The 23,559-nt window shown below is 33.6% G+C and overlaps 1 protein-coding gene across 2 annotated transcripts in view; it reads right to left on the bottom strand.

Moving 5' to 3' along the window:
- The window catches only part of NOVA1 (NOVA alternative splicing regulator 1), a 142,177-nt gene that overhangs the window by 31,935 nt on the left and 86,683 nt on the right, over positions 1 to 23,559 (bottom strand). For both annotated transcript variants that reach the window (XM_082647571.1, XM_082647572.1), the window contains exon 3: positions 1,437 to 1,603. In XM_082647571.1, the coding sequence (XP_082503697.1) occupies positions 1,437 to 1,603 (167 nt within the window). The remainder of the gene's footprint in view (positions 1 to 1,436; positions 1,604 to 23,559) is intronic.

Here is a 23,559-nt window from a genome sequence, read left to right as displayed (position 1 = left end):
TTAGACCCAGGTGATTGTAACTTAGAGGTCTTTAAACTCATATTTTTAGAATTTGGATAAAATCATGGTACCACTTTCAAGGCATCAGTTTTTAAATTATCCTTTGCATTCACCTAGTACAGATAAAATAAACATTTCAAAACTATAAATGGCTGTGAAGAATAAAAATATCTACCTGTGTTTAGAATTTTAAAATATTTACATTCTGCCATGTATAAACTAAAAGATACTTCCTTGAAAAGTTATAAAGGGTTACAAATTAAACTATTTTGACACTGACAAAGAGTATAAAATGAACGATTTTATATGGAATAACAACTACCTACTCATGATTTAAACATGGAGGAACTTTTTAAAATGGTAACTAAAAGAAAATTGAGTCTTGGCCCATAATTTGAAAATATATTACCTAATTATTAATTGCTATGTTTGTATTTAATTAGACAGCCTTATATTTATCAATATATTGGTAAAATTATAATAGATTCATAACACTGCCTAGTATAAAATATTTTTTCAATTCAGAAACATGAAATTAATAAGATTTTGAGCTACATTTCAAATTTATTACAATGAACATATTCTGTGAACTAATGAATAATACATTTCTTTTGAAGTCTATCAATATGATCACAAATTAAGCAGCTAATTATAAAAGGGCAAATGCAGAAACATTATAAACATAAAGTGTCAAATAATTTTGAGGATTTAAACGAGGTTGAGGGGAAGAATTCACCTTATTTAACATTAAAGAATGTCATTTTTTTCCTACATCATGTCAGCCATTATTCAATCTTAAGAACTCACATTGTCTTTTATCACGTAAAATTTTTGTTACAGAAAATCCCACACATTAAAAATAAACATTGGCCCTTTATGACATATATATAAATACTACACAAGTTATACAGAACATAATAGCTGATTTGTAACAAAGAACTGTTTGCTAGGTACAAAAGTTTACTTATACATATTTGTTGATAAAAAATGTTGAACATGACAAATTAACAAAACAGGAGTTTATATGCATAATAACTATACTAAAGGCTAAAAATATTATTAAGAATATGGTATTAGGAATTTTGAGAATATAGTTTCAATGTTTATACTTTTATTTAAAAAGTGATTATTATTTTAAATAGATTAAATTTCTATAAATTAATCAAATTTGTGTCTATAATTTTTTAAAGGGCACCATAAAAGAAATGAGTCACATAATCGCTCCTCAGTGTAACACTAATAAATGAGTAATTCAATTATCTGATCAATCTAAAGAAGAGACTCTGACAGTCTTTAAATAAATAAAAGACAACTCTGTTATGTTTTAAGTATTACTTAGAAAAAAACTTTATATGCTAAAACTTTAAGGCTTCTTTTATAAGGAATTCATACTACACTGTGGATGTTAGTCTTTGATTTCCCAACTAAACACTCACTTGTTTGATGCGATCTGGGTTAACGGTGGTCTGGGGTTGTAGAATGCTGACTGGTTCTGTCTTGGCCACATTTTGGGGCATTTCTCGAATTTTTTCTGCAATGAATCCATGAACTGCATTCAGTGCTTCAACTGTTCCCTGGATCAAGCACACTCGTTCAGTAGTACCTGTGGATAAAAGATTAATTTTCAGAAAACTTCCCTTCTTACTTTGTATGTTCTTCAAAAATGCTGTATAGAGGTTCCTTAAAAAACTAAAAGTAGAACTACCATATGACCCAGCAACCCCACTACTGTGCATATACCCTGAGAAAACCATAATTCAAAAAGAGTCATGTACCACAATGTTCAGTGCGGCACTATTTACAATAGCCAGGACATGGAAACGGAAACAACCTAAACGTCCATCAACAGATGAATGGATAAAGAAGATGTGGCATATATATACACAATGGAATATTACTCAGTCATTAAAAGGAACAAAATTGAATTATTTGTAGTGAGGTGGATGGACCTAGAGTCTGTCATACAGAGTGCAGTAAGTCTGAAAGAGGAAAACAAATACCGTATGCTAACGCATATATATGGAATCTAAAAAAATGGTACTGATTAACCTAATGGCAGGGCAGGACTAAAGACGGAGACATAGAGAATGGACTTGAGGACACGAGTGGTGGGGGAAGGGGAAGCTGGGACAAAGTGAGAGAGTGGCATGGACATATATACACTATCAAATGTAAAACAGATAGCTAGTGGGAAGCAGCTGCATAGCATAGAGAGGTCAGCTCGGTGCTTGCGAAGACCTAGTGGGGTGGGATAGGGAGGGTGGGAGGGAGGCTTAAGAGGGAGGGGATATATGTATGTATATGGCTGATTCACTTTGTGAATGGCTGATTCTGTTCTGTACAACAGAAACTAACACAGCACTGTGAAGCAATTATACTCCAATAAAGATGTGTACCTAATTAAAAAAAAAAAGGATGATATACTAATGCCAATAAAATAATGTAAAATGTAGAACTCTAAATCCCCAAAAGATCAGCAGAGCCAGAAATCCTGAGAAGTTCTGAGTATATCATTCATTCACTGATATAACCAATACTTACTGAGCACGTATAAAAGAACTTTGGGTTAGAAACTGGTAACACAGATGTGAAGATCTATGCACCTAACTTTCAAAGCACATACTCTTAAGGGCAAAAAACAGACACATCAAGCCAGAGAATTACAAGATACTATGATATGAAAAATAATGGAGGTGTCTACATGGGCAGCACATACGGTTGGTCTACAATAAAAACATCATTTAAATCAGTGGGGAGAAGGAGTCTTGCAAAGTTTACATAGTAGGTAAATTTCTGAATTTTTTACCACCCTTTATTCACTTACCCTGTTCTTCTTTTAATCACAGCAACAATGCTATTTGACATTTTGTATTTGTTTATTTTTTTACTTTTCTACTAGAATGCAAGCTCTAGGAGGACAGTTAATTAGTCTGTTTTGTTTTGTGCTATAGTCTCCCCAAAGCCTAGAGCAGTCCCTGGCACATGACAGGTCCATGACAAATATTTATTGGAAAATGAATCAACCCTGCTTTTACTGATTATGTAATTTTAAAAAGATATAATATCATAATTAAAAACATTTTAAACTATTTTTAATTTGAAATTGATGAATAATTCATAAAGATACTATTAATATTATTTGCTTCATATCTGGTGAACAAAATGTAGACACATGATGTGAGACAAGACTAAAATGAAATTGGTTGGGTCTGATACACAGGTCCTTTAACCCATTTCATACTTTACAGATATACCTGAAGGCAATAAAAACAAATGATTAGCTTTTCAGACTATTTTGAGCCTCCCTGCAGCATCCTGATATTAAACTGTAATCTTCTGCTGAGCAGCCCAACACAACAAGCATATAAACTTCTCAGACGTAACTATTCTTTTACTAAACAGTTATCAAAAAGTCAAAAGAATGGTATTTTTAAATTTATAAAATATTTGTTTTTGAACTAATATGAAAACTTCCAAGTACTTAGCATGTATCCTCTTCATACCACAGTTTCAAAATTCTAAGCCACTCTATAAAATATTTTTAAAGTACATTTTGAAGGACAAAAGTGTGAAACTACACATTAAAAAAACTGCATGGAGTTTACACTGCTTTAAGGATTAACTGCCACATAAACCATTTTCCTAGCAGTTTTAAATGTTTAAAAGAATAGTAAAAGATTATCATTCTTACCTTTAGAAAATTAGATCACAAGAATTAGAAGCAGAAATAAAATATTATATGAATAATATTATATGAATCCACCTAAATTAAACTTTCCTGTTTTAAACAATGAAGATGCAAATTTATGAAAAGCTACCATTTCCTAATTTGTACAAAATATTTCAATAGAGAGCAATATCTTTCAATTGTAAGGATGGAGACAATCTGAAAAACATACCGTGAGTGTGAAAGCTTAATATTTCCTGTTTCTCCTAATCAGCTTTTCTCATCCTTGAATATCTTTATGTATCTATTCCTGGATAAAACGATCTAGTTTATTAGGGATACTCTAGGGAGTCTTTACAAGGTTGTATTAATTGTCCAATAACTGACTAGAAAGGATGAGAACTGATCAATGTAGCTCATGCAAAGTGTTCTCATGGAGGTCAGCAGACAATACAAAACACAGATCAGATTACATTCCTGCTTTTGGAGGCAACTACGGAGTGCTCTTTTGGGGACGCCAAGACAGAAAAGGAAATCAGTCAAACCTCAACAGAGATTTGTAAAAAATAAAACATGGTACTAAGTAACTAAAGGGACTATATAATCCATATTGCTTTTAAAATTCAAATTTAACAGAATACGTACTGTGTCAGACAACACAATAACCCCAATACTCTTCAGACTGTATGACTAACAAGTAGTAAATGGAAATCACTGAGCCATAAAGAAATATGATTGTCTAAAACTAAATTTCACATAGCATGTATGAGACAATTTGGAGATAGTTTACAGGTCCAAAGTTGCAATAAATATTCTTTCAAGATTAAACTATACCACTACCATTAGAACTACTACAAAAAAAAAAAAAAAAGGAAATTGTAATTCCACCAATGGGAACTGCTGCAATCCTCAGAAGAGATGCTGTCATATTCTTCTACTGACCTCTAAAGGACTTTTCACTTAGGTAACACAAAACTATAATTTTTAGGAGAAAGTCACAAAGAGGGAAGACTGTCAGGTATATGACCAAACTGTGTAACAAAAATTAGCCTATAAATCATAAAAGTTGCTGTTTTTTGTCATTTTACAGGCTTTTAGGGCCCATTAGTGTCTAAACTGAACTGCGAGTTATTTATCATTTTGTTTAACAGCAGCATTTACTTCTCTTTGCAACAGACTAGCACCAAAAGCTGAAAAATTACATAAAAGTATATGCTTATATTTTTTATAATGTAAAGATATAGGTGTATAAGACACCATTAATTTTAAGGGAGAAATTAGAAAAAATTTAAAAATCCCTAACAAGTAGGGTCAAATATAGGCAGTGAAATTCAAAATAGCTTTAAGTTCCTACTTCACATGCAATATCATCAACTGAATATGCATGTTTCTAAAATTAGGTACAATTATAAGATTCCAAAGTAAAATTCTGATATACATTTAATAAAATAAATCCACTCTGTGCTACTATAACCTTGGACAAGTCGCTTAAACTGTTCCTCCTCCTACCTAAGGCATTCTATCACCTGTGCAGTGGACCCCATCCCCTCTTAACTACGAAGTCCAGTGTTTCTCCAGGTATCATAATTTTTCCTTTTCTATTAGATCATGCCCATCAGCAGAAAAACATGTTATAATTTCTTCAATTTTTAAAGATCCCTCCTTTATGACAGAAATAGAAAATTATCCTTCGGTAAAGCAAATGAAATAACTGATTTAGGCAAAGGTCATAAAATCATAAGATGAAAGGTTAATGGGCAAATTTCAGTGGAAACATCTGGCAGTCACCAACTGACTTCACTGATCAACATTAGCATAACTAAGAGTGTGAAAATCAAACATACGCCTCTTGTCGTGATGCAATATGAAGCAGAGGCCACCAACTATAAAGTATGTATCCCAAAATAGCTGAACCTAAATCTAATCAAACATTTAGCACTATGTAACAGCTTACAAATAATATTGAAAAGGGAGAAATAAATTAGATGACCCATGAAGAAGAAAAGATACAAATCAAGAATGTAAGACAGGCTACAGGACAACTAATCTAGTTTCATCAATATAGGAAAGACTGTTCTCTAGACTTAAAGAGTCTTAAAAGATACAACGATCAAATGTGAATCAGAATTTGGATCTAAATTCAAACAACTTTTATTTTAAACATAATTGTGGCAATCTCATAAAAACTGGGTATTAAATAGTATCAAAGAATTACTGTTAATTTTAATAGGTGTGATTATGGCATCAGGTTGTGTAAGAAAATGCCTTTTCTCTCTTTTTTAGATGCATATTGAAGTATATACGGCTAAAATGACTGGGATTTGCTTCAAAATATTTTTGCAACAACAAAAATGAGTAAATGAAATACGTATGCCAAAATCTTGATATTATTAACAAACATGAAAGAGGTTCTTTCTTCTATGTATGTTTGAAATTTTTATAATAAAAGAAAAACACTTTAAAGCCCTCCCTGACCTCATACCTGTCTTCTGGTTACAGCTCAATTTCCTTATCCCTCAAAATTCCTTGAACAATTTATATAGATATATCTCTTCTTTCTACTTCTTCACTACCCATTCCTTTTTTTCTTGACTCTACTCCAATATGGCTTTTGTGCCACCACTCAACTAAAACCACTTATCACAGCCATCCATACCTTGGTAAATCCAATCTTCATGTCTTTACATTGTCTGACCCATCAGCAGCATTTGACATAGTTGACCAGTCTGTTCTAAAAACACTTCATTTGGATTTCAGGATACCATATGGTCCTCATTTAATTCTATTCATTCATTCATTTGACAAAAATCTATTGATTCCCCACTAAATGTTAAGTATTGTACTAGATACAGCAATGACCAAACAGACAAACCTGCTTTCATGGAGTTCTTACTCTAGTTCATGCAGACAGATACTATACATAAAACAAATAAAAAATGTATAGAGAGAGTATGAAATGAAATTAGTACTACAGAAAAAGTTTGAGGACAATACCAGGATAAGGAAAGACAAAAATAAAGTATAAAAGAGACCTTGTCTGTCATGTTCACTACTGTAATCTCAGTGTCTGGAATAGTGCCTGGCACACTGTATATACTCAAGAAGTATTCTTTGAATAATGCATAACTCCCTGAGTCTAATTTTCTTACCTGTGAATTGAAAACATACGATTGACTTTAAGACCTTTTTACCTATAAAATGTCTATAAAACCAGTAAGCCTCTTTGGGTTTACAAGATGAGTCAATGTATGTACAGATGAGATATATTTTGGGAAATGATTTAAAAAAACTATAATAAGTTAAAAATTATAATGTCAATAAAAAGGATACTTGATTTTAAAAAAGATTTGAGAAAGGTAATAGGAAAAATAATGAATAGCTCAGTAGTTTTTTTCTTCCTAGAATAGAAAAGTAAACTCTAAAAATGTAATCTACCTAAAAGAATAAAGTTAGGGGAAAAAAAAGAATGCTTTTTGCTGTATAAAATACAGTCTAGGGTTTCTCTGGTGGTGCAGTGGTTGAGAGTCCGCCTGCAGATGCAGGGGACACGGGTTCGTGCCCCGGTCCGGGAAGATCCCACAAGCCTCGGAGCGGCTGGGCCAGTGAGCCATGGCCGCTGAGGCTGCGCGTCCTGAGCCTGTGCTCTGCAACGGGAGAGGCCACAACAGTGAGAGGCCCGCGTACCGCAAAAAAAAAAATACAGTCTAAAACTTTTTAGATACCTGAGACCTATTCCAACCAGAATGAGTCTGGTTTAGAATAATGGGTATATACTAACAATCTGATCCACTTATTTCCAATGGTCAACTATAATGAAAATTAGCAAACATTTTGTTTGGATGTAAGAAAATGCATCAGTTTATACTCCTACTGAGAATATAACTCAGTATCTTATGATAAGATATTTCTTTAGGAAATATTAGTGTCAAGTCTAGAGTAAGAAATTTGGTTGAATGAATATCAGTGAAACATTGAAAATGAAAAATACCAAAAATCTAGCCGAATATTAATAATTCTATGACAACCTATAGGCAATGTTGTTTGGCCTCAAAAAGAACTAAGAAAATGGAAATGCCAATTAACTCTGCAATAGGCAAAAACTGAAGTTTAAAACAAAACATGATATATAATTTTTAGAGTAAGATAGCAGCTACTTATAGCACTGAGAAATTACTAGATCTGGATAGCTAATATTCTGAATTGATAGGGTTTATTTTTTTCAACATAACATTTAGCTTCTACCATTTTTAAGGAATATCTCCCAATTTGCTACATATTTTCAAATACATTTAACATTTCCATAATACTTGGGAAAAGCTATATAGTTCCGGACAGTAATAAAGTGGCAAACTCAAGATTTCTTTGGCTATGTATGTCTATTTATCCTTATAGAAATGGTGCTCTGTGATTGGTATTTGTTCTTTTAGTTTTCATATTCTTTTCCTTACTGCCACTTATCCCTGCTGTTTGTTGGTACATCTGATTCCAGCAGGCTCCTCTCTTTACTTCTACTTTGCTGCTTCTAGTCCTCAATGGCTGGATAACCAGCTAAGCAAGGTTGTTGAAACTATATAAACTAGCAATAGACAGATACTTGGTGACAACCATAGGGGATGGTTGACCTCTGTGAAATCTATTCTGGCTTTGTTCCCCTTTATTTCTGAATCTGAGGCCAGTATCAATAGGCAAAATGTTCCTTTAATGCCTCCTTAAGGTTTAAAAGTGCATGTAGGTTTTATTTTTAAAACTAAAATAAAGAGTATAATTTTTTAATGAATAAAGCGATTTACAGTAATTCTTTATTCTCAATCTATAATCATGGTAATCTAATTATGTGAATGTCTTTGTGGTTTAAAAAAAGCAAAAACATTAGCTCATTAACTGTCCTTTAGTTTAACTATTAAGAGTAAAGTATAGAGTATCAATCATTAGTAATAATATTTATTACAAATTTCAGGTTAGAACAAAATATAAATTATTTAAAAAGAGAATAAAAGTATATATAATATATAATTTATAATACATATATTTAATATTTTATTAATATAATTATGTATTATACAATGTATTATATGGTATCTCACATTTAATGTTCACAATTACCAAGGCAGATAATATTTTCTTCAACTTACAGGTAAAGAAGTGAAGGCAGCTGAGCCAAGGAAACGTAACTAACAAATGCAGAGAGAAGATTTTGTCAAATACCATATTTTTTCCATTACAACACATACCTTCTGAAAATGTAATGTTAGGCTAGCTACCAAATTACATCCTTTTAAGAAAGTCACATATGTTTCAGCCTGATGATGGAAAAATAATTTTCACCCAAGCTTGATAATTTTTTTAAATGCATTGAGTCATACTATTAATATCACTTCACAGATTTATCTCAAATCTGGCATAAAATGAAAGAAAAGACTGACCCTTTTTACAGAGAAGAGACCACCATAGGAGGTGGTTAATAATTGTGTGGGCTATTAGCAAAGTTTTTAGAACAAATTTTCAGATCAACAAAAGCACTTAGAAAAACTGCCATAAAAAGTAAGTTCAATTTGTAATTGCAGCTTTTATAACATTGTACAGTTTTGCACATTTGATAAAGCTTCCCCCTACTCTACAATTACTAAGGGAAAAATATACTATTTCAAGAAGAGGGTTTTTTTAGAAAAGGAAATCATAGGAATTGACATCTCATAATACAAAGTAATAATTGCTTTTCTTCTTCTGGTGATTAACCCTCTACACAATCATGTCTCTACTTCTAAACTGTGAAAATCTGTAGGGGGCCATCATAACATGTTTTAGTCCCAAATCAATAGAGTGAAGCTTGAGTATCTGTTTATAGAACATGCTTTAACATTAAAATAGACTCAATTAAGCCAAAGGATGAAAGTATACTTTTCAGAAAACTCTAAAAGTACTCATATTCTTCAAAGAAGTTAAGATGAAACAATGAATGACAGAGTAGATGTCCAGCTTCTCACTCACTCAGTCTCTGTCCTATGCATGCAAATGGCATACTCATTCACTTTTAAGTAGCAATTCCCACAGAGTAACATCAGGAGTTTAGGAGACTCGAAGTTCTCAAGAACTGTGAGGTTTGAAAGCAGACATATCTGAAAATTCTAAATAATTGTAATTCATTTCCAGTTAACTTCTGAGGTCATGCAAAAGATCCTACTAATAGTTATGATGATGACTAGTTGTTCGTTCATCTTTAGCACAGGTTTATGCTACGTTCAGAATTATAGTAATCCTGGGATGGAGGACAAGATGGCAGAGTAGAAGGACCTTGAGCTCACCTCCTCTCACGAGCACACCAAAATCACAACTGCTGAACAACCATTGACAAAAAAGACTGGAACCTACTAAAAAAGATATTCTACATCCAAAGACATAAGAAGAAACCCAACAAGATGGTAGGAGGGGTGCACTCATGATATAATTAAATCCAATACCCCCCTGGGTGGGCAACCCACAAACTGGAGACCAATTATATCGCAGAAGTTCTCCCACATGAGCGACAGTTCTGAGCCCCATGTCAGGCTCCCGAGCCTGGGGGTCTGGCATCAGGAGAAGTCCCCAGAGCATTTGGCTTTAAAGACCAGTGGGGCTTGAGTGCAGGAGCTCCACAGGACTGGGGAAACAGAGACTCCACTCTTGGAGGGCATACACAAGGTCTTGTGCACACTGGAACCCAGGGCAAAAGCAGTGATTTCATAGGATCCTGGGCCAGACCTACCTGCTAGTCTTGAAGGGTCCCTTAAGGAGGTGGGGGGAGTGGCTGTGGCTCACTGTGGGGACAATGACACTGGTGGTGGAGGTACTGGGGAATATTCATCAGCATGAGCTCTCCTGGAAGCCACCATTTTGGCACTAAGACCTGGCCCCACCCAGCAGCCTGTAGGCTCCAGTGCTGGGATGCCTCAGGCCAAACAACCAACAGGGAGGAGACACAGCCCCACCCAGCAGCAGACAGGCTGTCTAAAGACTTCCTGAACCCAGTCATCTCTAGACACACCCCTTGGCATTGCCCTGCCCACCAGAGGGTCAAGACCCAGCTTCACTCACCAGTGGGCAGGCACTGGCTCCTCCCATCAGGAGGTCTGCACAAGCCTCTAGACCAGCCTCACCCACCATGGCACAGACATCAGAGGCAAGAAAACTATAACCCAGCAGCCTGTGGAACTAAGTCCGAAAACACAGATCAGAACCTATCCTGGGACCAGCTGGTCCCTGGTCCTTGGGTGACAAGAGGGGAGTGTACTGCTGGGACACATAGGACATCCTTTACAGAGGGCCACTTCTCTAAGGTTGAGAAACATAACTAACCTTTCACATACATAAAAATACAAATAGAAATTTAGACAAAATGAGACAGCAAAAGAGTATGTTCCAGACGAAGAGGAACAGAACTAGCAATCCTAGTTTGGTTGACATTATTACTTTTGACTTCCATTATGGATTATAGGAATATAAAAACTGCCATGACTACATTTTATTTAAAATGTAATCACAGTTTTATAAGTATATATAAAATAGACTTCCTGACTTTGCCTCCACTCCCAATCAGTGTCAACATTTTTGACACTAATTTGTACTCTTAAATTTCTGCTATAAGAAAAATGGCGCTTGGCATTTTTCTAGCTATTCCTTACAGACTGGTAGGAATTCACTTGCAGAATTTTGTGAACCACGCTTGGAAGCTGGGGACACAACTTGCAACAAACATGTGATCTCAGATCAAGCTCAGAAACTCAAAGTGTGACCAGTGGTGGCATGCAGAGCTAATCAAAGTCATTCAAAAGTCAGGAGCAAAACATACCACTAGACATGCAGCAGAGTAACCAGATCTGAAGAGTGCTGCTGCTATAAGCTGACAAGAAGAAGATGAGCCATCTCTGGTGATAGCCCCACTCCTACCATATGACGTAAGTTATTACCTTCAGAGCCAATAGAGATTAATGCATTAGCAAATCCAATATGAAAGCAAAGCCCACATTTGCATAGAGTTTGAATTATTCAAGTCAAAGAATGATAACAATTGTTATACAGTTGAGCATATGCACCATATCAAATGAACATAGAGGAAGCATGAAGATTTGTGACCCATTAAGTTGCTGGGAGAAGGAATATGGAAAGGTAAATTTGTAAAGTTTGGGAAAATGATAAAAATTTCAAGAGTACATGTAATCTTTTATTTTTAAAATTATTATGTTAAAGATATTTAAAATGTATTAACTGTGGCAGTTTTATATACGCTGAGTTAATATAAAATGACAAAATATTTTTAAATTGTAAATTATACATAACAAAAAATTTGCCATTTAAACCATTTTTAATCACAGAATTCAGTGGCATTTACTATATTCACAAGGTTGTACAAATATTACCACTATTTCCGAAATTATTTTATCACCCCAAACACAGAATCTGTAACCCTTAAGAAACAAATCACCATGTCTTCCCTATATCCCCTAGTAACTTCTAAACTTTGTTTCTATGAATTTGCCTATTCTAGATATTTCATATAAAGGGAATCATACAATATTTGTTCTTTTGTATCTGACATTTTATTTAGCATATTTTATTCATTCATGTTGAAGCATATACCAGAACTTCATTCCTTTCTGTGGCTGAATAATTTTCCACTGAGTATATATAAAACATTTTGTTTATCCATTTATCTATTTACGGACACTTGTTTTTACCTTTTGGCTGTTGTGAATAATGCTGCAATGAACATTAGTGTACAAGTATCTGCTTAGGTCCCTCTTTTTCAGTTCTTTTGGGCATATATCTAGTAGCAGAGTTGCTGGGTCATATGGTAATTCTATATGTAGCTTTTTGAGGAGCAGCTAAATTGTTTTCCACAGCAGCTGCACCATTTTACATTCCCACCATCAATGTACAAGAGTTCTAATTTCTCTACCTCCTCAATAACGCTTGTTATTATTATTTTTTAATAATAACCATTCTAATGAATGTGAGGTGGTATCTCATTGTAGTTTTGATTTGCATTTCTCTAATGACTAATGATGTTGGGTATCTTTTCATTGCTTATTGGCCATTTGTATATTTTCTGTGGAGAAATGTCTATCACACTCTTTGCCCATGGTTTCTTTTGGTTGGTTGTCTTTTTGTTGTTGAGTTTTAGGAGTTCTTTATATATTCTAGATATTAAAGCCTTATCATATAATTTGCAAATACCTTCAGATAGATGGGTTTATTTCTGGACTCTCAATCATACTCTATTAATCTATATGTCTATCTTTATGTAAGTACCACACTGTTTTGATTACTGTAGCTTTGTAGTAATTTTTGAAATCAAGAAATGTAAGTCCCCAAATTTGTTCTTTTTCAAGACTACTTTGGCTATTCAGGGTCCCTTGCATTTCCATATGAATTTGAGGACTGGGTTTTCCATTTCTACAAAAAAGGCTGTTGGAATTTTAATAGGTATTTAATTGCATGTGTAGATTGCTTTGGGCAGTACTGGTATCTTAACAATACTAAGTCTTCTTACCCATGAACATGGGATGCTTTTCCAATTATTTATGTCTTCTTTAATCTTTCATCTCCTTAGTTAAATTTACTCCTAGGTATTCTTTTGTTTTAGATGCTATTGCAAATGAAATTGTTTTCTTAATTACCTTTTGGGATTGTTCCTTGTTGGTATATAGAAACACACTGAATTTTGTGTGTTGATCTTATACCCTACAATATTACTGAACTTGTTTATTAGTTCCAGTAGTTTTCTTATAGATTCTTTGGGGTTTTCTACATATGGGATTATGTCATCTACAAACAGAGATAAATTTTATTTCTTCCTTTCCAATTTGGATACTCTTTAAAAATTTTCCCTGTTCAATTATTCTGGCTAAAACTACTTGCACAGTGTTGCAGAGCAGTGGAGAAAGCAGTTGTTCTTGATTTTATTTGGGGGAAAGCTTTCAGTTTTTCATTTCTGAGTGTGATGTTAGATGTGGGTTCCATAAATGCCCTTTATCGCATTGGAAAAAAAATGGCAATATTTTGTCAGGAAAGAATATACAAATCTACCACGAATACATCTTGTCAGTCTATACTCTCCCTGTGCATTACAGTTTTCCTATGATCATGATGCTGAGAACAAGCAGCACAATATCTTATTTAAATAAATAGTTTCAGCATGCCACAATATATTTAGAGAGAAATGTGACTTTGGGGATCAAGGTGAGGCTCAGAAGTTCTTCAGAGTTCTCCAGCTCACTTGCCAAAAGTTATTTTTGTATCCTCTGATGTGAACAGACAACAGAGTATCTTATCACTTCATTTTTTTCAATATGAAGTATTAATTATAAACTAAAGAATATCAGAATATATTAGCTATAGGAGATAAAAGCGATATATGAAAATAGATCATACATCTAACACCAGTTCGACTGTAGCTTAAAACTGGTGGCTACTGTTCAGATGAGTTTCTGTGATATCACGAACCAAATTTAATTGACCTACCTATTATACTCTTAGTTTTAAAAATATGTCTCAGAAAATGGCAAAATTGTGTTTCTATAGTAATTTTTTATAATTCTAATTTTTGTTTCATATAACCCTTTCTCTTTGTCTCTATTATTCTGGATTATTAAAATATTATGGATAAGACCTGTCAACTGGAAGAATCCCAGACTAGATGTTATCTGTAACAGAGGGTGACTGTCAGACATACTCATGTACATTCATAGTAATACATAACTTTCCATTGGTTTAAATATCGTGACCCTCAGGCTAGTCCTTTTGACTTATAATCCACTTGAAGACAGATCCTTGGACTCTTGGTCGCCCACTGGCCTCTGATCCATGTGAGGACAGATGACTGGCTCTCTCTCTGTCATCCTCTGGCCTCCTTTCCTTTAGAAGGAATCTCTGAGTCTTTGGTTTCCTGTCCACTCTCTGGCCTCCTGCCCTTACTCATTAACCTACCCATGTAAATAAATCCTTGAGTAACCTTCTTAGTTCGTCTGAGTCAACAGTTCCCCCAGCCAGTGGCTACCACAACACCTCGGTATCTCACTATTCCTGCTCCTCCCCCATCAAAGACCAGTACAGCATTTTTAGGAACAGAAAAGAAAGGTCAGTAGTATCATACCTTTAAAATAATAAGCTGGACCGTAACTCTACCTGTCCATCATCCTAAAAGAGACTACCATTCCTCATATTCCTGTATATCTAAGTTACCAGCAGAAGTCTAAATCTCTCCAGTCACCATAATCAAATTCCTATGCACATAGTCTTCTCTATATCTCTGAATATGACCCAATTCCCTATCCTCTGTCTTTCTAAACCTCTTCATTATGCCCTCTGTTACCTCAGTTTCAACATATGCTCCATATTCAAAACCCCATTTCTGAATGTTCCTTTTAGTCTCACCACCTGAAAAAATCTGGCTGTTCCCTACCTCTTTATGTCCCACAGAGCTCTCTCAACTGGGGCAGTTTTTTTTCTCTCAAATCTCAGGTTATTTGGGCCACAAACTGTTTACATATTTTCCTTGCTCCACTTTGCCACTCTCTTGCTCTCTTTGCCATCACTTCTTTTTCTTTCAAAGTTTTTGGAAACAAAGGCTGAACAGGAGTACAGGTATAGAGGTAGACAGTGAGTCAGATGCTAAAGTTTTCAGTCAGTTCGAATGATAGGGATACTGGAAAATTATAGCAATGAAGAAAAATAGCAAGTTGTATACTATTATGGCATTTTACCTTTCTTCTCCAGGTACTAGCCTCAGTTAATCATTTCCTTCTTATGTAAACACTTTCTTCCTTTGGCTTTCTTGTTGCTACTCTCTTCCTTGGATAAGTAATCCAGTTCCATGGTTGTAAATGCCATAAAAACATAATGTGAACTAATTTACCCTCTTTCTACTGACACCTCCTAGTCCAAGTCACCATTGTCTCTAAACAGGACCATTACAATAGCCTGCTTCACTTCTTGCACCTCTATAATCCACTCCTTGTTCAAAGTAGTTTCTTAAACACACGAATCATATGTAATTTACCTGTTTATAAACAATGTACTGTATTCTCATTGTAGCGTTAAATCCTTTACGCTGGCTTTCAAAACACATCGCAATCTGGCCTCTGCTTAGTTCTCAGTCCTCATCTCATATTACTCTCCCTCTCTTCTTCACTCTAGGGAGCTGGGTCTTTTTTAGTTCTTGGAAAATGCCAAGCTTGTTCTCACTTAGGCCTTTTTTTTTCCTACTGATGTCCATACTAGGAACACTTTTCCTGTGGCTTTTCCCATACCAGCCCCTTTCTCATTATTAAGACCTTGGTTCAGTGATACCACAGCAGAGAAGTATTCCTTAACAACCATGAAATAGCTTGTTCTCAATCACTATTTATCACTTTATGTTCCCTTACTTTCTCCACGATTCTAACACTTTCTGAAATTAAAGTTTGTTGTAACTTGTTTACTTCATTGTTTGTCTCTCCCCACTGACACAAAAAGTCCAAGAGGGCAGAAACCTTGACTATTTTGCTCACAGCTGTATCCCCAGCCCAGTACTTAGCAAATTGTTCATAAGGAATTATTAATTTAATGAATTAAAACCATGGCCTTGGATGAAAAACATTACAATAAGATTTTATTAATCTAGATCAATTACATTAAATCTATTGTAGATATCAAAAGAAGAGAAAAAAATATATACAGAGAGAAGTACTGAACAGATGAACTATCAATGACACCAGGTAAACCAAGGACCATTATTAGACTATTTTCTTTTATTAAGGATCATTATTACATAATGTTTCCTAATGAAATCTACAAATGCATGTATGTAGTATACATTTCTCTTTCAAAAGATTATGTTCTTTCTACTAATCCTTTTAGAAACACCCAGCAAAGGAAGCTCAGCTCAATGCCCTCCTATCCAATTATCTACTGATTATTCCTTGGAAGGTACACCCAACTCCACAGAATAATTTTACCAAGGGTTTTTCCAGGGAAAAAGTAAACCAATTCTCTACTTCGGAGTAAAGAGTACAGATGAAACTTCATAGTTAAACTTAATCACTGTAACGATAAAATATCAAATCCTGACCACAAATGAAGAATTTCTTACAATACTGCTGCATATCAAAGCATGATGTTTTAGCTTTGGCATCTACTAAATGCCAATAACTACACACTGCTAAGGAAAAAAATGTCTTTATCAATTAAATTATTTGACCAAATTCTGTTAGATTACATTAGAACTAAATCAAAGTTTTAATATATTGGTCATGACCATTTCTATGTAAAAATTCTAAACTGTATGACTTTAAATACAGTTCACCTCTGTTTAATTCATGAAAAAGGAACTGCTAATATGCAGTATTTCTAAAGGACCAGAAAACATTCATTTACTCACTCAACAAGTCTTTAATAGGCTCAAAGGAACCATGACGTTATAAACATCTATCATTAACTAAAATATTCTGAAAAGAAAACAAATGAGACTTATTACTGTAATAGTAAAATAATTTCACCTAAAGTAAAACTATCCCTAGGTCTTTTTCTATTGTCAAGTCAAGATTATAGACATTTGCATATGTTATAAGAGGGCACAGTATATATTAACAAGCTGAAATATCACAGAAACATAAATAAACAAAAACAAATTTGATATTAAGAGTAAATTTATCTGAATACTTTATAAAGAACCTTATTTCTGAATAAGACCTTTAAAAGAGCCCTGAAAGGTTGACCCTGGGAATATTATGAAATAATTTCTGTGAATTGATTTAAAAGGAATGAACATTTTGGGAATTTAACCTCCAGTCTTCTTATTAATCATCTGAACATATTTAAAATTAGGGACCAATAATCTAAAACTACACATAAAGTAATGTGAATGTGTAAGGTACAGCAAAGTGATTTTTATTCTCAAATTTCTAATAATGCAGGGGAGAAAACCTTTACTGACAGAAAAATTTTAAGCTACAGGCTACTATTTACATGTAACTCTAAAAAGGAAAATAAAGTAATATAGAAACTCCATGGATAACATTAGTATGGAGCCTACTAAAAAATTTACAAGGACTTTGACTACTCTTAGTCTGGAGAAAACATATATGGACTTTAAGCAGTCCTGTGTTCCTAAGATATCATGTTAGCAGAAGAGGTATACATAACTAATCTATTCAAGTTCGTTGAAAATTTACTCTTTTATGGAAATCCAGGTAGGGTTTCCTTTTCTATTGTATACCAAATGCCTATGGTGTGGAGAAACAAACTCAATATATGTTACGTACAGTGCTACAAACATAGCAGAACACCATCTTACTAGCCACAGTCAATTCCAACATGTCTCAAAGTTCAGACCTACAATCCGCAAAGCCACTGTATTTGGTAATACTACAATGCTGGTAATACTATATAATTACTATACCATGTAATTATCAACGTCTGCTTGATTATTTCCCCAGTAATTCCACCTATTTTCATGTAGGTCCATCTCTGTTTTTAACTATTTTCTTAGATGTTTTAACTGAACTCAACCTTTTACCTCAGTAACTCCTATTTATCTTTCAAATCTCTGGCCAGGCATCAGTTTCCCAAAGTTTTACCTGGTTTCCATACCTCCTCCTATGTGTAACCACAGCTGTACTTCCTTAGAATAGCAGTTATCATAGATTATTACAGTTGTCTATTCACTAACCTGTCTAGCCCTCAAGAATATGAGCTCTTTGTTTATATGTTTATATTGTCCATCCTTACACCCACAGCATCCTGACATATGTGTGTGTCAAATACTTAATAAATATTTATGAATTAATAACTGATTCTAAGGATGTATATACAGATGGCAAGTATTAGCTCAGTAAAGCTTTACTGAAGGGGTTACACTTAATCTGAGTTCTAAATCATATGAAGCAAGTATTCATCAGCAGATGTGAAGTAAGAAAGGGGCATTCCAGAAAGAAAGTACATGTATAAAGGTAAAGAAGGTTGAGAAAAAACGGTCTGTCAGAACCATGATGCCCCATGTAAATGTATGCTCCATACAGTTGGGAAAAAAGTTCAAGAGAAATATGGAAAGAGATGAAGATGAAAAAAGAGTAAGAACCCAGATCATACAAAGTATTTATAAGAAAACAGATATTATTATGATGAGTTGAATAATATGACCATATTGGTAAAAATTTTGAAGTTGCCACTTCAAGAAAATTTAGGAATTGAGAGAAGTATTTTTAAAAAGAAAAAACATAATCGTGTTATACAATCACCCTGTTTTAAGATAAGCTGAAGAAAAAGATGTAAAATTTTCTTAAAGTATTAAAACCCCCAAATGCTAGTCTAGCACCTCTCTAAGTATATTTTACATAATACTTGCCCTACAATATGCTTCATGAAAAAGAAGAAATCTCTGGTCAAATACTTTTGAGGGGAAATACTACATATAGTATCCTCCTCTCCGAATGATTCACAATGTATATCAGCATATGAAAAATATAAAGTCCTACAATAAAGAAATACCATTTAACATTTTTATGAATAAATTTAATTATTCATGACACCTTTTTGAATGTAAAACCTATTAGCATCCTGCCCAAACAGTTTTTTACAAAATAATCTCTCCAAAACTAAAATGTCACAAATCAAATTCCTATTTAAATTACTTACCTTACAGTTTTAAAAAGGTAGCAATTCACTATTATTTGCAGAACATAAAGCCAAGATGTTAAAAAAGGAAGACATAATAACACCTTAAGGTTGGAAATAATCTCCATTACCATTGTCTTGAGATTGTTAAAATAGTATCATTCTCATTTTGCTAGTATATTTGTGGCCAGAGAAAATAAAGAGGCCATATAATGACATACAGTTGTATAAGTGCTAGGGATGAGGGGCTAGATGTGCATTTAATTGCATATGAATGGATACACAAATCCCATATGCAAATAAATTCTATGTGTACAACACACAACATTAAAGGTTGATATATATCAACCATTATGATTGTCTTTTTAAAGAAAAATTCATTGGAAGTATGACATCAAAATTGGAAGATTTGATTTGAATTTAGACATAATTTTTTAGTATTGGGAAAGAATGGCCAGGTTATTCTTGTTTCTTATTAATACAGGTAGGAAGTTAGGAAGTTAATTTTTAATTATTATTTTATTAAGAAAAAGATACAGGTATTATTGGTAAAGAATCAAGGGACTATCCTTTTTGTATTGAGAGTTCTTCATTCTCAGCTTCAGCAAACTTCCAGCAAAACTGAAATTATATTTGATACGACAGATTTTAAAGTTTAATAATTATTTGATCAGAACAAAATATTCATTAAGCTGTTCTAAGACTCTTCAGCTATTAAAATAACCAAATCTTTATTGAAGTGCTTATTTATTATGAATTCAAAGTATTCAATCATTCTTTTCTCGTATTTCTGATTTACGAAAATGAAAATAAAGGGAAAAACTCACATGGCTTATATGTTTATATTATTAAGTATTATAAGAGAAATAGTTTCAGCAAGGGCTGAAAATACATGAAAATATTTCAGATTAAAAAAAATGACAAATTCAAAATAATTACATTAGCAGCTCAACTAAATCAATTTCTTCAATACTGCTAACATGATGAAAATGGTTTGTTTTTACTGTTGTTCAACTTTAACAGAAACCAACTAGTTCCTTCTACCTTTTTTCTCTTTCATCATTTTGTAGTTCTTTTACAGAGGCTGATGTTGGACTGAATTTTATTTGCTTTACTAGTCATGGCTATTATATGGATTGTGGGATTGTGTTCCATCTTAGAACATGAGCCTTTCTATATTTGTAAGTTTCTTGCTAACATGTCATGGAATGTAAAACCTATGGGACTTTGGGACCTTAATTTAAGCCTGTGGTATTAAAGATGCAGCTGTTCATTTGCAAGTAATCATCCCAGCTATTAAAGCCATAGTAAAGTAAAAAAAAAAACAAACACATTTTCTACTGTTCTTCATTGTTTCTAAGTACACAGCAGTCAGAATTTCATAGTATTAGATTTTTTTTTACTTGCTAAGAACATATTTTCCAGAGAAGACAGGTTATCTAGAATATGTCTTACATGAAAATATAAATTTTATTACAGGTTACACATATAACTGACTTTAAAGACAATATAATGTTTCCAGAAATTTTAAAAACCCACTATGTACAGTTAACTACACTGCAGAAACTGAAGGGTTAAGGATCTTAAGGGTTAAGGGTTGGCTCCTTCAAAAATTTATGATGCCACAAAGTTCAATATAAACAATTACAGTTCATAAATTAAATAGTTCTGACAACTGTATTTTTCCTAGTAAACTTTAAAAAAACCTCATCATCTCACCCTACTTGAAATATGATATGTACAATGATAACACTGTCTTCAAGTTTTGCGTTATAGTTCTTATGATGACATTTTAGAATCACAAGATAAATCATCTAGTTCTATATAAAGTGCTATGCTAAACAATGTTCTTTCCAGCTGTTTTTCCCCTAATTGAGGATCAATCAAGGATTTAAGTCATATTTTTTGTCATGTCTGCTTAGTCTCCCTTAGTTTCTCATCAACAATGTATAAAAGTCCCTATTTCCACACAGGTGCTTCAAAACAGAGTTTAACTCATACATACTTATTAATTCTGTAGATACAAAACAAAGTTAGAAGGCTAAGATCAAACTGGGAGAATCTGAAAGACTGTAAATTGCTAGATTGATAGCTAGTACTTATTCCATAAGATATGAATAAGGGTTCTTAAAAACCCTTATGAAAAAGATAAACATCAACCAGGAAAAAAATGAGCTAGGTATATAAATGGCCATTTCACTCACTCATTTGCACACCCAACCTCACATGCACACTACATATCCTTGTGTCATGATCATACCAAAGAAAGAAAGAAAAGCCAAAGGAAGGGAAGGAGTGAGGAAAGAATGACTTAAGAATCAAATGCAAAATTATTCCAGTCCACTGTACTCAAAAAAGCAAATCAAACAACAATCACCTACCACTATAAAGCTCTGATTGGCAAATAACTACAAAGGTTTGGTATGAATACATAGAAATCGATACTGTAGTATAATCTCGCTCTAATTACAGGTTGGCACATTCTTTCTGGAGGGCCATTTAGCAAAAAGTATCAGAAGTACTATGACCCAGTAATCTCATTAAAAAGAACATTTAAAATTCACATGAAACAATTTGAAAAGCATACAGATACAAATAATGAGTCGTTCATCAAAGCATTTTTTTCTAATGGTAAAAAACTTAAATCAAACTTAAGGTTCAGCAAGAGGAAGTTGGTTAAATAAACTGTGATTCATCTTAAGAAACCATAAATAAGTTTATGATGAAAACCTTTATTTACTGGCATGGTAAGAGGTTCATGATGAATTAAATGAAGAAAAAATCAGATAAGAGAATAGTAGGCACAAACCAAAACATGGAGTCCCCTGAGCATATCTGGTACCTCTTTAATAACATGTTTTCAATAGTTGTTCAATGTACATTGAGGGTACATATCTCTTTATATTCAAATTAAAGAATTATATAACGTGAGATTTTCTGAACCAGAACTTTCTGGAAGGCATAATAACCATTTAAAATCTGGATAAAAGTGTAAGTTATTCATTACTTAAAAACAGTACTATACCATGCATTACTCACTTGTAGAATTTTAGTTGACTTTTCTAATGTTCAACTAACTTTTCTTATGCCAGGTGAATGTCAATTACCTACTTCACGATCCACAGCACAGCCTATAGCTACAGCATGCACCTTATACATGGACATCACAAAAACATTCAACATATTTTACTTCCATTAAATAGGTATCTATTTCAATGGTAGTGGAACTGCTTTACATTTTTATACACACATGGAAACCTGCGTTAACAAGAAACATACTTTCAATTTTTTCAGTGATGTTTTCATATTTAACAAAGGTAGATGTAGCTCAAGATAGGAGAGACACTTCAACATCTGTCCCTGTCTTAAAATCTTAGAAAGCTATCTTATTGAACCAGAGTTTACAAAACATTCCTGAATAAGGAAGATGGTCATTCTTACTAAGGCAGGTTCTCTCCATCATGTGCACCCCTTGTACACTAGCACTACATTATGTTTTTGTAAAATCTTACTTATGCTATTCATTATTTGTTCAATTCTTTCTCTTCCTTAAGGGCAGTGATCTTGTATGACTTTTTACTGCTGTATTTCCAGTGCTTGGAAGTGTGCTTGGAAGTGTGCCCTATGCACAGTATTTATTCAATAAATAACTGTTGAATGAACAAATGGCCATGAATGGAATGGAAAAATTAAAACAGCCCCAAACTCACAGAAAACAGAGACTAGTTCAAACTCTTAAGCAGTAGACAGTAGTAAGGGTGGGTTGCTAGAGTGGTAGATTGAGCAGCTCTTTGACACATGTGCAGGAAGAGAAAAGGGAATTAATCCCCTGCATCCTCCCTTCCTCCACGTATGCTAAGGGAAAAAAATGGGCTTTCATCCCAGGTGGTAGCACTGACTACAGAAACTTTGTCTTGAGAGTCAGGGAGTGCTTGATTAGACACACTCAGGAAAACAGGTAACTACAGACATACTGAAGAAAGGCCTGTAGAAAATCCTACTTAGGCTAACAGGTAAGCGCATATATAAAGATAAGTACAGAACCAAGATATCATTATACATTTGAGGAAAAATAACAACAGCTGAACAGCGTTTAAACTATACATAATTTATGAATGACATGAACAGTAAACTGAATGGTTTTCTTTTTTTTTTAACATCTTTATTGGAGTATAATTGCTTTACATTGTTGTGTTAGTTGCTGCTGTATAACAAAGTGAATATGCAGTTGAGCAAAAATAAAAAATTAGACTAAATCATACTGT

Source organism: Grampus griseus (assembly GCF_964374135.1).
Source record: "Grampus griseus genome assembly, chromosome: 2".
NCBI classification, from domain to species: domain Eukaryota; kingdom Metazoa; phylum Chordata; class Mammalia; order Artiodactyla; family Delphinidae; genus Grampus; species Grampus griseus.
This window is presented reverse-complemented; position numbering and strand designations above follow the sequence as displayed.